The 16453-nt window shown below is 33.5% G+C and overlaps 1 protein-coding gene and 1 long non-coding RNA gene across 2 annotated transcripts; one reads left to right on the top strand and one right to left on the bottom strand.

Annotated features, from left to right (window-relative positions):
• The first annotated feature begins 4230 nt into the window (after positions 1-4230).
• LOC102593818 (chromo domain protein LHP1-like) lies at positions 4231-8981 on the top strand. The gene is made up of 6 exons (XM_006353920.2): positions 4231-4500; positions 4619-4644; positions 4727-4813; positions 4907-5956; positions 7937-7997; positions 8486-8981. The coding sequence occupies exons 1-6, from the start codon at positions 4297-4299 to the stop codon at positions 8531-8533; spliced, it is 1476 nt and encodes a 491-aa protein (XP_006353982.1). The 5' UTR covers positions 4231-4296; the 3' UTR covers positions 8534-8981.
• Positions 8982-9302: 321 nt separating this feature from the next.
• LOC107061777 (uncharacterized) lies at positions 9303-11325 on the bottom strand. Its single transcript, XR_001474210.1, has 2 exons — positions 10927-11325; positions 9303-10081 (listed from the first exon to the last, which is right to left on the bottom strand). It is a non-coding gene; the product is annotated as an uncharacterized lncRNA (long non-coding RNA).
• Positions 11326-16453: the final 5128 nt, after the last annotated feature.

A 16453-nucleotide genomic window follows, 5' to 3' on the forward strand; every position in this document is an offset into this window, starting at 1 on the left:
GTAATTCCTCTTTATATTATATATAATTTATTTATTAACCTAGCTATTTGTAACTTTTTTTAAAGCTCTCTAACATTATAAGTAGAATTATATTTTTATGAATTTGTCACAAAATTTAATATTATTTTTATGAGGCGAAATGATCTGATGGACCTTATACTTGTATGAGTTTGTATTATGAACACTTCTACTTAATCATTTGTCAATTGAACCCTTAAACTCAATTAAAATAATTTTTTTAAACCCTCTGACCATTGACCGAACTTACGTGGCATTTGTTTTGCTGAGTCACTTATAGAGCATGATATCACACTTGTGAAAGCGAGTGAAAACATGAATTTACTTGAAAAAATTAAATAAATACTAAAAATAAAAAAGAAAAACACAAAAGTGCCCAACCCCTCCAGTTTATTCCGCTACATCTCCTCCCTATTTCTTCCATTGAACCTCTGTCGTCAATAATTGCGGGTTTTTTTTCCAAAGTATTGCATAAATTAAACTAAACAACAAACCTTATTGATTGCTCACAAGTGAACCAAAGATCCTATTGTCTAATTTCACTAATAGCTACTGCAAAAATAGAAGCTAACAATTGGAAGATTTGGCACAAATTTGGTCACTTCATCTTTTTCTTCCTTGAAGTGAACATGATGATTCACACGATGAACAAACTTTCAACATTCATGCTTCGTCTGATTTGTTATAAGCATTTTAGTCTTCTTTTTTCACATAGAAAAATTCAATTTCAACATCGAAACAAGCTTCACGAATAAAGCACCAGCCTTCCTCTTGTCACTCATTAGCTTATTTGTTAGAGACAAATGTTCAACAAAGAACATCGCTATCTGAGGAAGAAGAACCATAGCAAACCTTAAAAATGATATCAATTCATGTTGATTGTGGTCGAGGGTTGGGGGAAGTGCAAGAAATCAAAGAGAGAAATATCAATTTTTAAATATTTTTGTAATAGAAACTTATTTTTTTTGCCTTTTATTTAATTTTGGTTAATACTAAAAAAATTATTAGGATAATTATGACATGGCATTATTATATGGGACATGGATATGACTTGTCATTTATGTAAAGGAGAGTGAGCTACACACATAGGTGGAAGGGTTTAAAAATCTCATTTTAATTGAGTTTAAGAGTTCAGTTGACAAATGATTACGTAGAAGTGTTCAAAATACAAACTCATACAAGTACAAGGGTCCATCGACCATTTATATTTTATTTTCTTTCTCCACTCTCTTACTCCATGCATTTTATATTATTTGACCCTTCTTGATATAACATCCTTTAAAATATTTTTAATTAAGGGTGTATTTTCCTAAACTAACAAAATACACCCTTAATAATGTATTTTGAAACATTATATTTGACTACTACTATTTTATGGAGTTATTTACTGGTAAGGGTAAAAATAAAAAAAATATTAAAATTTCTTTTAATTTCATAAATTGGAGAAATAAATTAAAATAACTATTTTTAGAATGAGGGTCGAGTAATATAAACGGTTGTTGTATTTCTATTATCTATATAAATAAACAACTTTTGCATTGCATTGATGGTTAAAATAATTTAAAATTTAAATAAATACAATCTTTAAAAATTTGACCTTAATTTAATTAATTATTTTGTATTTCCTGCATCAAAATATATTTGTGTAGTTATTATTCTCTGTTACTTTCACTTGTATAAATAAATATTAGAGTTTTGATTATTATTAAGAAAATTCATTTTCTCATTTTGCTAATTTACTACATTAGCACAAAATTAGTATCCCCCCCCCCCCTTCTTTTTTCGTCTAAAAGATGATGTACGAAATATTTGTTACATTATTAAAAAAAAAATGAAAATATCACAATTTTTGAAGAAATAAAAAGAAGTTCATGATAAAAGGATATACTCCCTCCGTTCATTTTTATATGTCACATTTTAAATTTCACTTGCATTAACAAAAGTAAGTTTACAATTCTACCCTTATTTATTATTTTTTTGAAGTAAACTTTTCAATAAATGATAAATAAATCCATCTTTTATTTTTAATTTGTTTGTTGAGATTTCTATTTCTAAATCAGATTTCATAGAGTAATGCAATGCTGAGAGTAATTAATCAATTTATGAAGTAATTACAATGAACATTAATTACTTATTAGTTTTCCTAGGTTGGTCAAATATCTATTTTTAAGACTAATTAACTAACAAGGGTATAATAGAAAAACGTATTGTAATTTATGTATTGATTTTATGAAATGACAAGTATTACGGACTAACTATTTATAGTAAGGATGTCATATAAAAAAAGGAACGGAGAAAGTAATAGGTATTTTAAAGATTTAAAGTAAAACCTCTATAAATTAATACTCGATAAATTAATAATCTCTCTAAAATAATATTTTTCTTCGATCCCGACTTGGGCCAATGGAAAAAATCATCAATTTCGATAAGATAATAAGCTAATATATTTTCAGAAGACCCCTATATAAATATATGGTCCCATTATTATCATAAATTAATAATTTAAAAAGTACAAATATATCTAAGATAATTTAGTGAAATATGATTCTATTGTGTTCTGATTTTTCTTAAAATTCAAATCTAGTTGAACCTCATCTCTAACTTTTCTTATTGCATCCAAGAGCTCTGGTGTTGTCTTTTCAAACTGCACCATAAAATTGTGAAGAGTTTTAGATGTGATAAGTGTTTCCATATGCGTAACTGGTTCCAAAGGTATAGTATCATCTTCAACTTCATCATCAACAATATTGTTTTTTTCCGATGGTATCCACAATTTCTTCTAAGCTCTGGACCTCTGAACATATATCACTTTTACATGGATAATCCAACAGGTTATTAACATCCATTTTATTGTGGTAACTGAGATCATTAATCATGACCTCAAGTTCATGAATGACGTTTTCACAAGTAGGTTCATTCAACTTCTCTGAGATTGCTTCCCCCGAACAAATTTTACAGTGTCGAAACCAATTTGCTATTGTCTCTAGCTGAACATTTGTTTTCCAAACAGGAATTGCAAATATGATAGCATTCAAAACAATGATCTTTGATGCATTAGTTTGTCCCACTTCATAGTCTTCTAATATCCTACGATAAAATCTGTTCGATAATACATCTTGAAAGCTCTTATTATCCTAACATCACAAGTTTAAAATTAGTAAGATACAATGATTTTGATGTATTCGTTGTACTTTATGTATAATATATATATTTTTTATGTGAAATCAATAAATAAGATACATAAATTAATAAGATACAATGATTTTGATATAATCAAAATTACCCTTCATCAAATCTCAAACCATTCTTTAAATTAATAAATATTCATTTATAGAGGTTTTACTGTAATGGTCCCACCTATATTAAATAATATCTCTATAATGCTCTCACCTATATTAATTTATAGATGTTTTACTGTAATTAGGATAAAAGGAGATTTTGATTATTGTTCAAAATTAATAATAATTTGATTAAAAACAAAGTTGGGGTTAATAATTTTTATGGAGAGAGATAACACATCATTTAAGAAGTGATCCGAAAAGTCCAAATCACTCATTAAATGTTTTTGTTTTGTTTTGGTTAAACTTATTAAATGCTAATACTGAATAAATTATGACTAACTAATGTATTGTGGTTAAATGTTAAAAGAGTTCACATATATATAATAAAAGAACATCCGAACTTACCGTTCACACTGGTATTTTTTTTAACTTTTATTAAATTAAAGTATTTACTTTTTTAGAATTTTCTGTCCCTTTGAAAAAAAATTCTTTCTTTGCGGATGCATGAATAAATAATTAAAAGTTAAAAAGTGTTTGGATTTACTTAAAAGTTGGTCAAATCTAATTTTAAGTCAGTTTTTGAATCACAAATATAAAAAATAACTAACTGACTTAAAATAAGTTAGAAAATGTTTGACAAGGTTAAAAATGACTTAAAATAAGTCAAAAATCAAAGTTCCTTGTGTTTGATTTTTTATTTTTAAGTTAAAAGCTACTTTTTTTGCGAATCCAAACGGGATCTTTGTCAAAAACAAATAGTAGTATATTTTAATTAATGGAAATTCCTAAAATATACATGATATTTTTAAAAGTAGAGTTGTATTAATTATGGTTGGTAAATTGGATTCACATTCACCCCTTTTTGTGAGTAGAAAAGTGTGAACTTATCTGTCAAAAAGAAAAGACTTATTACTAATAAAATACTATTCTTCTTCTGTCTCTAGACTAGACAGAGAGAGAGAGAGAAAGAAAGAAAGAGAGAGAGAGAGAGAGAGATATGAAAGGAGGGAAAAACAAGAATTCCGGTTTGGTATCAGATACCGAAACAGCACCACCTTGTGATGATGTGAATGAAAACGAGGGCGCTACTGAAGGGGATGTGGGAATCCAACAACAAGAATTGACTGCTAATGATCAAAGACCCAAACTTGCTGAAGGGTTTTATGAGATTGAGACCGTAAGAAGAAAGAGGATCAGAAAGGTTTGTTTCATTTCAATCAATTTTCTTTCTTTCTTATCTTTTTTTTATTTTTAATTTTATCCTGACTTCAATTGCTGTGCTGTTTTTTATCCATTTGCGAATGCTGTGCAAACCAAAGGGCAACATTCAGTATCTCATCAAATGGTAAGTCATGTATAACTGTTTTTCTTCTTTAATTTCTCAACACACAAAGAAAGCCCATGAATTTTGTTTGATTGATTTACAGGCGAGGCTGGCCGGAGACTGCAAACACATGGGAACCTGTCGATAATCTAATGACATGCTATGATGTTATCGATGCTTTCGAGGAGAGGTGTTTCTTTTATACTTTTACTTTCATGACTTTTTACACCATTGGATTGGAGTATGGGTTCTTATTTCTATTGCTTTCTTTTGCCTTTTCAAGCTTGCAACAGCGATCTACACGTAAGCGTAAGCGGACTCCTGGGGTTAATCACTCTGAAATCAAAACAAAACAGCAGCACAAGCAAGAACAACATTCCCCTGCAGATACTGTGCCTGCAGTGAAGCTTAGGATAATTGAGGAACCTGTGCCTTCACCTCCTCTGGCTACATTGGATCATGTGGATAGAAATGCTAGTGGTTTGAATAATTTCAAAGTGCCGAATGACAATGATTTAATGTTGGATTCCTCTCTAAAAGAAATTGAAGAGCAAAACAAATTGAATTTGAAGCTTAGTGAACTAAAGGGACTGATGGCAACGATAGAGGCCTCTGTCGAAAACGGTGCAATAAAGGCCTCTGTGGAAAAGGGTGCAAAAGAGGCTTCGGTGGAAAATGGGGTGCTGGAAACAAAAGAGGACTCTGTGGTAAAGGGATCCATGACAGCAAAAGACGCCTCTGTGGAAAATAGAGTGATGGCAACAAAAGAGGCCTCTGTGAAAATGGGAGTCATGGCAACAAATGAGGTCTCTGTGAAAATGGGAGTCATGATAACAAAAGAGGCCTCTATGGAAGATGGGGTGATGGCAACAAAAGAGGCCTCTGTTGAAAATGTAGTGATCGCAACAAAAGAGGCCTCTGTGGACGAGGGAGTGATGGTGACAAAAGAGGCCTCTGCAGATAGATCCAACAATGCCTTCACAAATGGATTTTCAATGGCCAATGGAACAGAATCACTTCAATCTGGTCGCTGCACAGGAGCTAAAAGGAGGAAGTCCGCTTCTGTTCGGAGGTTTATACAACAAGCCACTTCAGGTGTAGTGAAGGATCTCCAAGATGCTGTAGCAAATGCTACTAGTGGCCATTTGGTTGCATTAGTGCAGGAAGAAATTCACGATCAAGGACTTGTGGGAAATGTTTTGGGTTGTAATAATAAGTGTGATCAGTTCAAAGATACATATGCCATAACAGAAATTATCAAGGCCGAGAACTATTCACCACCTGATATAGAAAATGGCTTGAAGGATGTGTCTGTGACCTTTCGAGCTAAGAGGTCTGTGACTTCTAACCTACTTTCTTGTTTTAAATCACATTTTTCTTTGTGTCTATTATGTTTCTATGTCACTCATATGCAAAGAATCTTAGCTTCACCTTTTAGGTAGAGTGAAGTTAGTGAAGTTAGTGAACTTCTTTCAAACGAACAAAAGACATGTGCTGCAGATTAATTTTTTTTGTTACTCACTTATCTTACTTAAGCTATTCTTGGATGTAACTATTGCATGTATGGATGCTATTTGTAGGATTAATTGGCTTTTCTTGATTATAATGTATCTATCAGTGTCTAAAATCGTCCTGTTTGGTGTCTGTTGTCTTCAAATATAAGCGAAAATTGTTGGAGTCATAATACTCTATTATACGAGTAAATATTAGTCAAACAAATTATGGTTACTAATTTACCGTACCGTAGAATACCGAAACCAAACTTCAAAACATCGAACCATCCTAAATTAAATTTGTATGGTTATGGTATAATCTTTTAAAAACCGAATACCGAAATTACGGCATCGAAACTTTCAAATACCATTCCCAATGATTATCAAAGGAGAAAGTCATGAACTGACTTACAACACTCACTAGAAAAGGAGATGACAAGTCTAGTCACTATAAGATAATTCAACTTTCCAACTAGTTGTCAATACCTTTATGGATTATTGTTGCTCCCCCTGTCCGGACAGGATTTTAATAATCGGATCCATAGGAGTGTCAATGAGTTTACATAATATCATATTTGTCTCCTCAAGAATGTCTAAAGCATACTTGCATTCCGGAATAACAATACATAATCTAGATTGAGCAACCTCAATACCTAGAACATACTTTAGTTTTTCGAGGTCTTTTGTCAGGAAATGTTGAAAGAGATGCCACAGTATCTAACTATAAACACCAATACACTTGGAACTTCACTTTCAGAAGGAATCTCAATGATTGAGAAGCTAGAAACATGACAACTTTTCTCAATCTTTAGGAACCTTGCCAAAGCCTCAATTGCAGAGATGATGTGTTAGTGCCTGTTTGGATCGACTTATTTTAGGTGATTTTAAGCTAAAATAGGTTTTAAGCAGTTTTATAGTGTTTGAGTAAAATAAAAAAAGCGCTTATAAGCACTTCTTGTTAAGCTAAAATATAAAAAAAAAGAAGAAGCCAAAAGCCAATCCAAATGGGCTCTTACAATGGAAGCAACATAGCAAGGGTCATTTTAGTGTGAACTGTTGCTACAAGACCTATACTCAGTCATACAGCCAACAAAGTTCTAGAATAAGGAGGCCTCTCATTCTGTAACTTCCTGCACTACCTTAGTTCTTGGGTTGTTTTATCAATAAAATTTTAACTTACTGATCAAGAAGAACATATTTTTCTTTTTAGCCTTGGTTGTGCTGAAATTAAAACCCTTTCTTCCCAGAACTATTTTATAATTTCAAATATAATCTATAAGGTTCAAACTCTCGTTTGCCTTGCATTCTCTTTTCCTTTATGCTTGCTTTTGGTTACTTGTTCCCTCAGAAGTTATATAAGAAAGAAACCCTCTTGTGATCAGCATGAGCTAATTGCCCTCAAGATTTTTGGTTTTGTTTTGTTCCCTTTAGTATATAGTTTGCTTATAATGTAATTGGGTCTTAGAGTACCCCAAATATGGAACTGCATGTGATTTTTGTGATAATTGTGTCAGTTCTGTAGCAGAAATACTTATGCATGTAAGCACCTTCTTGGATGGGCAATGCGTGTAGGTGTAATCAGATTGATAACATTCCCGTCTCGTCCTTTCTGGAGAAACTTTTCTTTTTCACTCATGGTTATACTATTCTCATCAGCTTTTATCCAATTGAATACTTGAAATAGTGCCAGTTTCTTGGATAGGCAGCTACACCCTTGTCGCTTTATGATCTAGTTCTATGTTGTCAGCTTGCTATTATTTTGGTGAATATATTTTAAGTTTCTAGGTTATGTGATGACATTTTGGTATGACTTCCTGCAGGTCAGATGGAATGGAAGTTGTTGTGGATAACAAGTTTATGAAGACGAATAATCCACTTTTGGTAGCTGTTTTTCTTGTTCTCCACTTTCATCATCATAATACATGATCTTATATTTCTAATATGGATTATTTATAGGGACCTTTTCTGGTTTTCCAAAGCTACATCTACTTCTCTTAATATATCATCTCCAAGGACCTCTGTGCGTGAGTTTGTATTGTTAAAAAATAATAGTGCACTTGAGATAATAATTTGTGGCTTTGATATGTAATTTTATTATTACTATCAACTTTTTGGGAATCATCACTTTTACTCAAAATTTCTTTATGTATCTTAATTAATTCAGAATAAAAAAAATGTTGGCTCTGTGTCATTTAAGGTTTGATGATAGTCATTTTATGTGTTATTGACAAAAATAATAATCTACTTGTTTGTGAAGTAATATCAGAAAAGTTTATTTAGTTGTTACAAAACTGAATAGGCTAATGTAATTTAGTCTTTCTGTGTTACTTTATATCGTCAATTGAACTACTTTTTGCTTTCTTTTGCAGCTGATAAACTATTACGAGAAGCATCTTCAACATCATCCCTCTCAATGAGTGAGCTGCGGTGAAGGTGGAACTGGTCTAGCTCGACTTGTCTCTATGTATAGTGTTGGAATTTTGTTGCAACAGGCCATAGGTATTAAACCTGTTAGACACAATTACTAGGGAGGTCAGTAAATCTACAGAGTTAACGTTGCATTTTATGAGAAACCTTGCATTAGCTTCAGCAGTTTTTTCCCCAGAAAGAAAAACAAAAAACAACTAGAATTTTAAAGTTTTATCTGAGTATCACCCAATACATGCAATGTACATTATGATAATTTTCTTTTCACATGTTAGGTGGCAAAACCATTATAGGTTCTGTAGGTGCAGACATCACAAATGTTTGAGTTTGTGGAATTGCTCTGATGGCCATAATATGTTATGGTAACACCTTTTGTTAGATGAACAGAAAACAGAATTATTTTAATCTAGCTGGTGGACTTGGTTTATTCTTGTTGGATCCTTGCTCTCTTTTATGTCTCAATTGAACATTTTTTGCTTTTTATAAAATGATGTGATAGTATTGTGTTTTTTCAATTGGAGCAACTCCCAAGCAAAAGTTAAAAGGGGGGAGAGGGAAGATTAATTGAGTGTGAACATAAATTGAGACAAGTTGTTTTCATACTGGTTTGGATCACAGATGTGATACCTAAACCAATTCCTTTGGGTTACTAGGGTTTTCTTTAGAGCCTTTTGTTGAACTTGTGAGTACAGATGATTTTGATATCTACTATATCTAACCTGAGTCGGATATATCCTAAATTGATACAATCTTTACCTGTATAACCAACACAACTCTCTTCTTTTATAATTGTAGGCTTTGCAAGGTTATAGAGTAGTATGAAAGATGAAAGAAAGAAGATGTAGTACAAGTTCAAGTGAAGTGCGTAGTTTTCATTTTCGAAAGGAACAAACTTCTTATAGATCCTTGTAGTGAGGTTCTTTATGCTCTGAAGGAAAACTCAAAGGAGTTTCTTTCCTTGATTGAGTATGAATGATAGTACATGTCCATATTGTGGTCTATCATTCTACCGATCTTCTTTCTTCTTGATTTATTTCTTTCCAAACATGAGGTCGATCTTCTATCTTGCTCCTTTCATTCCGCAGTCCGTCATTTCCTTGGTCTGGTCCTTGATTAGAGGAGGTCTTCAATCCTTTCCTTTGCTTGTCTTGATTTTCTTTCCTAGTGGGCACTCCAACTTTAAGCTTATGATTTTCTTCCCTTGTAGATGATCTAATCTTCGTCCTGATTTGTGCATAGCAGATTAAATCACTTGTACATTGATTCAATTCTTTTGCTTGATATTCATTCCTTTCTGGCATTCAACCTACTCCTTTGTTTACCTGCAAAGTGATTTTGCCATTATTTAAACTTTACTTTAATTAACTTGAACCTATCAATCTCCCCTTTTTGATAATGACAAATAATTTGCACAAATAATACTTCTATACTTGCTTGTTCAGCTATGAGACTCACTCCCCTTAGCTGAGTGCACAAAAAACATCTTGTGAGTTCTCCCCCTTGCTAGTTGCTTGGACTATTTGTGCCATCTTCTCCCCCTTTTACATGATAAAAAAGAAAACAAAAACAAAAGAACACATAAGTAGAGAGACATACAAGTATGCAGACGTAGTTAACTATTGGATAGCAGAGCAGAGCAAAAAGAGTTTAGAGAGGTAACCAACAACCCTCTATTCACAACGCAAATGAGTATAATGGGTACAAACTCCCCCAGTTTAACAAATTAAAGAGATAGTGTTAAGATAGGAGGAGCAACATAAAACAATATTGTTCAATGATCACCCAAGAAATATTTTATTGTGTTGAAAACATTATACAACAACTATCCAGAGAAATCAACCAGAGTATCTACCAAGATACGTGATATTAATAGGCCGTAGAGCAGTCTAGCAGATGCGTTCATATCCTCAGAGTTTCCTCTATATATTCTCGTATCCGAGAAGCTCAATCATATACATTTTGAAAAGGCAATACAGAACAAAAACATCTCTAGATGAGATATTACTAAGAGATATCCCTTCCTAGGAACCAGAGTAGTAACAATCATATGAGCAAGAATGCGATTTTCAAAACACAAAGAAAGAGGACCAAAATAAGATAGTTCCAAACCAGGTTCAATAATGAACGCTTTGGTCACTTACAAAGAAACTTCAAAATTGTTAGGTCAAACGTCATTCATATTTGGCACATGGTACCAAACTCATCTTTTAACGGAAAATTATTTATAATAATGCGCTACTCTAGAACAAGAGTTTCCCACTCATCACTATCCTTAGATAAGCGAAGGTTTGCATGGAAGAGACGAACAAGTTCCTCGTACAATTCAAGGCCATAGAAAACAAAGAAGAAGAGGTAGTTTTTGAACTTTGAGAAACAAACTTACCCGGTGGTGAGAATCTTTCAGCTATTCCAAGTTGATGACATTTAATGCTTCAAACTTGTTTTTCTAGTTGATACCCCAGAATCAATGCATGTCTTCAGAATAGAGGGTGTTGGAGGGATCTAGGCGATGCTTTTTAGAGGCCTTTTTTTTTACAACAAGTCTATTCTTGGATGAAGAAAAAGGAGCATCAAATTCCTCTTTGGAGGAATCCTCAAAAGAACATTATGTTCGAAAGAGTCTGAAGGGCAGTGAGGGATAACTTTGGGAGAAGTAATGGATCTAGTTCGAGTCATCATATTTGAGATGGATGAGAAGAAAAAGAAGGGTCAAAGATAAAAAGAGGGTTTTCTAAGGGAGATGAAAGGTTTAGACAAAAGGGGTGATGAATTGAAAATACTGGAGAAGCTCGGACGATGAAAAGGCGAAGGAGAGCAATAAAGGAAAGTCAGTACAACAGACAAGTACATAAAGGAAGTAATTGAAGGAGTAAAGGTAAATAAAATAGTAAATAAATCTAAAGGATCCTAGAAAGAGAAAAGTGCATAAAACATTTTTCAAGCCTTTCACGAAGGTAACAAAAATATTCTTCTAACAGAGATTTTGTAAAAATATCGGCTAATTAGTTTTCGGAATTAACAAATTTAAGTTACCATTTTCGACATGCATCATTCAAGAAAAGTAGATGAACTCATGGGTTCCCAAAAGCCTTACCTTTGTCCATTCCAAATATTTGTATAAGCTCCTTTGTATATTTGCTTTGGCTAATAAAAATGTCCTTAGTCGACTGCTTGATTTGTAGAACGAGAAAGAAAGTAAGTACCCTATAAGACTCATCTCAAATTCTCAAAATTTCAAAAATAATATCATCCACATATATTTGAGCAATGAGTAAACTAGAGTCAGTTTTTTGATAAAAAAGAGTTGTATCTATTTCATCTCTATGAAATTATTGTCTACGCGAAAATTGTCGAGTCTTTCCTATCAAGCCTTTGGAGTCTGTTTCAGACCATAGAGCGCTTTAGACAATTTGAACACATGGTCAGAGCAAGAGGGATTTTCAAAATCATGAGGTTATTTGACAAAACTTCTTTTATAAAGTTATTTAAAAACACGCTTTTGACATTAATTTGAAAAAGTTCAAAATGTTTGAAGGATGCATATGCTAATGATATGCGAATGGATTCTAACCTGGCAACAGGGGCAAGCATTTCATCATAATCAATATCTTCTTATTGTGAGTATTCTTGAGGGACAAGTCTCACTTTGGTTCTGATAATTTTGCCTTCTTTATTCAACTTATTTCAGAAAACCCATTTTGTTCCAATGATTGAGTAATTTTTTGAATTTTTAGTAAGTAATCAAACCTGATTTTTTTTCAAATTGATCAAGCTCATCTTTCATTGCTTGTATCCAGGATTCATTATCTAATGCTTCAGTTATGCGCTTGGGGTCCATTTGAGATACGAAAGCTACTAATGCTCTTATTTAATGAAGCTCTTGTTTGCATCACTAAAATATGTTTTTAGCGACAATTATTTAGTAACAATTATTCTATTGCCACTAATCTATTCCCTAAACTTGGTTATTACTGGCAAATGAATATTTGTGTGGAATAAGTTATTTTCATAAGCAATTACAAGAAATGGTTAGTAAAAGAAACTAATATTTCATTTTACCTCCAATTATTTTCGTTTCCTCTTTTAGATTTTTCATCAAAATCAAATTTTCTCTCTAAAATATTGATTTATGCGAATACTTTTCATCCCTCGATCCTATCCTTTGCAAATCATCAATGTTTTTGCTGGAAAATATCCCAAGAGTGTCTTCCGATTGTGAAGGTTAGTACGTTCTTCTTTTGCTTTCAAAAGAATTTTAACTTGTCAATTTTCTTTTGTTAATAATGATGAGTAGTAGATTTGCACTCATTTGAGGTCTATTTCATACCATTGCTGATTTAATATATCTTCTGATTCGTAATCATTAAATATTTTTTCCCATATTATTCTCCTTAATTCAATTATTTTTATATCTTTAAGTATATATAAGATTAAAGTTTCATAGTTTTTTTATCATTTCATCATGAACGTATGTAGTCATGTTCTTTATCATGCTATGAAGGCTAAATGACAAGGCAAAGATGAATGTTTGAAAGAATGACTAAAAACATAAAAAGAAGTGTAAACTCCACATTGGGAACATTAAGGGCAGATCGCCTAATGGGCACTAGCTTGCCCAAGCTGAGAGGGCACAACAACTGAATTAATTGAGGTTGGTTGATGAACTCAAGAATTAACGGCAACACGCTGAATGAAAAAGGAGAGCAAAGTTACCATCTCCGAACTTGATAATACTTGGTGACAAAATTAAAGGCTTAAAAGGCGAACAAATGTGGTGATCAACAACACACCGAATGTGAAAGGCAGACTTGAATGAGCTCGCCGACTGAGGTTCAAACACCTAAAGCCTAAAGGAAGAGAAATTCGAGATGATGAGCAATTAGCAATTCACCTAATGGGATCGGCGAGGCCGACTATCTTCGCCTAATGGATCACGCATTGAGTTTTGGGTCAAATTTTGGGAAACTATAAATCGCTCTAAGGAGAAAGAAAAAAGGAGTTCGGAAAAATTCCATTTTGGGGGAGAAAGTTGTGAACATATTTTAGAGAGAGAAACACTTTTCCTTTGAGAAGAACACTTTCAGTTTTTGGGGTTTCAAATTTTGTTCTTGAAATTGATAAATTGAAGTTGAATTCAAAGTGGGTTAGCTTGTAATTGCTTAATTTCATGTTACCCATGGCTGCTTTCATGCAAGGTATAATTTCTTTAAGCTTTATGATTGGTGACTAAAGCCCCAAGATCTAGGGGTGCATTTATGGGATTAGGTGTTGATTTAATGTAGTGGATATTATGTTATGGTCTGTTTTGTTGTTACTCATACAAGAATTTGGCTAATTAGAATGGGGTGAATTTATGGGTTAATTTTGCAAACTTAAGTTCTACTTCTTATTTCCCATTGATGCTCGATAGAGATTAATTGGAGTGGGTAATTAGTTCAATACTAGCAATTTAGGTTTGATGTCTGTAACTTGCTTGAAAATAGAGGTTATGAGTCAGATCAATTTGTCTTATTTCTGCATCGAAAGAGAGAATAGAGTAAGGTAATGGGTTGTTTACTATTTCACACGGATGAGACCGAACGGAGATTCTATGAACTGATTCTATGATATCGAAAGAAGATTAGTGTCATTGAAGATTACCTAGCATATATATGAATGTTCATCACTATAGAGCAACACAATTACCCTATGTGCTATCGATTTCCAATCTCCGCACCCCTAGATTGCTTGTTACTTATTTGATTTTCTGAAATTCTTTTTTAATTTTACTATTGATAATAAATTCTTTTTGTAAATTTGGTGGAATCATCCACCCACTTGTTTTTTACTATTACAAATGAATGATTTACAATCAAATTTTTTTGATATAATTCTCTGTGTTATATCACTCTGTGTGATTCGACCTCGACTCTTTGTTGGGTATTTTTTTTATTGATGATAGTTTCTTACTATTTTAATTGGTTTTGAAGAGTGGTTGTAGCGTTATAGCAAATGGAGCCGTTGCCGAGGAATGATGGCTGAGAATTTCATTTGAGAAATTAGTTTGTAAATTGTTTAGTTGTAATAGATTGTTGCTTTGTGTCATTGTTTGCTGATTTGCAGGTCTAAAACAATGAGTGACCAAGGTAGTGACAATGATAGTCACTATGGTCAAAACGACAACATGCGTGATTTGAATGACATGCCCGTGAACGCCATTCAAATACGGGAGCTATCATGTTACCTTCTACAGCTCTGGGAGTGCAGTCTTTTGTGTGACCGAAATAATGCTACAACTGCTCCAATTAAGAGGCATGTTTGGGGGTTTAGCTCATAAAGACCCCTATGAACACCATATGAATTTTGTGTATGTGTATAGGCTGTTCATGTTTAGAAACATCATACAAGAGTCTATTAGGTTGAGTTTTTTCCTGTTCTCTTTGACGAGCAAAGCTGATGGTTGTTGAAATTGCCAAATGACTGGATCACTTCTTAGGAGGAATTGACTGAAGCCTTCATGGAGAGATTCTTTCACCCATCAAAGATGGTCAAGCTTAGAGACCGAATCCAAAGTTTCAAGAGAAATGAAGGTGAGCCTTTATATGAGACATGGTTGCGGTTCTAGAAATTACTCTTGCAATACCTAACACATGGTGTCCTGGACCATTTGTTGTTGCAATACTTCTATTGTAGCCTTAATTCAACCAACAAAGGTGTGGCTGATGAGCTTGCCCAAGGAGGGCAAATGCGAAAACCATATAAAGTGGCATCGTTGTTGCTTGATGACATGACCAAGGTAAATCGAGCATGCCATAGTAGAGAAGACCACATTTCGTCTCTACATCTAAGCATGATTAAAGAAAAAATTTAGAAAGAGCATGAGCGAGATGAGAACTTGGCCAAAATGATGACTCAACTTGATTTATTATCCAAGCATGTAATGGGAGGTGGAGTAAAATCAATGAGGGCAGTTGGAACTAGTAGTGGGCAGTGCCCGGAGGATGCCGAATTCGAGGTATTATACAATGAGGAAGTCCGATATTTGGGAAACCAAATGGGGTGTTCACACTTGAACTACCAAACACAAGGTGATAACCAAAGTTGGAACAAAGAAAGAGACGATGGTTGGAAAGATTGGCGAGGTTGAAATTAGAGAAACAAGGAGGCTAACAAAGATACATATGTTCCTCCCCATGATCGTCAACAACAAAAGGATGTAGCTGGGCAAGAAGGGAACCGAACCGAGGACATGCTCTCAAGGATCTTCAACAAGGTTGAACGATCCAACAAAGTGTTCAAGGAATTGAAAAATAACTTCTTCTATTCATCTCAAATGGTAACCTCTCATTCGGTGTCTATCTAACAGATGGCAATCCAAATGTGCAAGATCTCCACTCATCTCAATCCAAGGCAAAAGGGAACATTGCCGAGTGAAACTGTCTCAAATACCAAAAAAAATTGTTGAGAAATTGAGAATCATGTCGTGCCACAACGTTAAATAACCGACATTGAAACCTAAAAGAAAAGTCCTTTTTGATTCTTTGCAAAGCATTCTTAATTAGTGGAGATGTACACAATAAGCAAGCCTATGATTTTCTGTGCATACATGTGAAGTTTTCTTTTTGAGTGAGAGTGTTATGTGATACTAAAGCCCTTAATGTATAGTCAATGTCACGACCCAAGCCTAGGGCCTAGACGTGACCGGCGAATGGGGAACCCGAAGGAACCCCAAACAAGCCTCATAGCGTATCATTACACATCCTTGGTCGCGGAAGCAAAAAATGACCATAAGCGATAAGCATAATGAAGGGGGAAATCGGGACTAAGGGAACAAGAGAAATAAAAAAAAATAAGAATGATACAAAAATACCATAGATGAGTCAAGCTCAAGCATAATACACAACTTGTCCAACACCACATCTAAACATGAG

The sequence above is a fragment of the Solanum tuberosum genome, unplaced genomic scaffold (assembly GCF_000226075.1).
Source record: "Solanum tuberosum cultivar DM 1-3 516 R44 unplaced genomic scaffold, SolTub_3.0 scf00167, whole genome shotgun sequence".
NCBI classification, from domain to species: domain Eukaryota; kingdom Viridiplantae; phylum Streptophyta; class Magnoliopsida; order Solanales; family Solanaceae; genus Solanum; species Solanum tuberosum.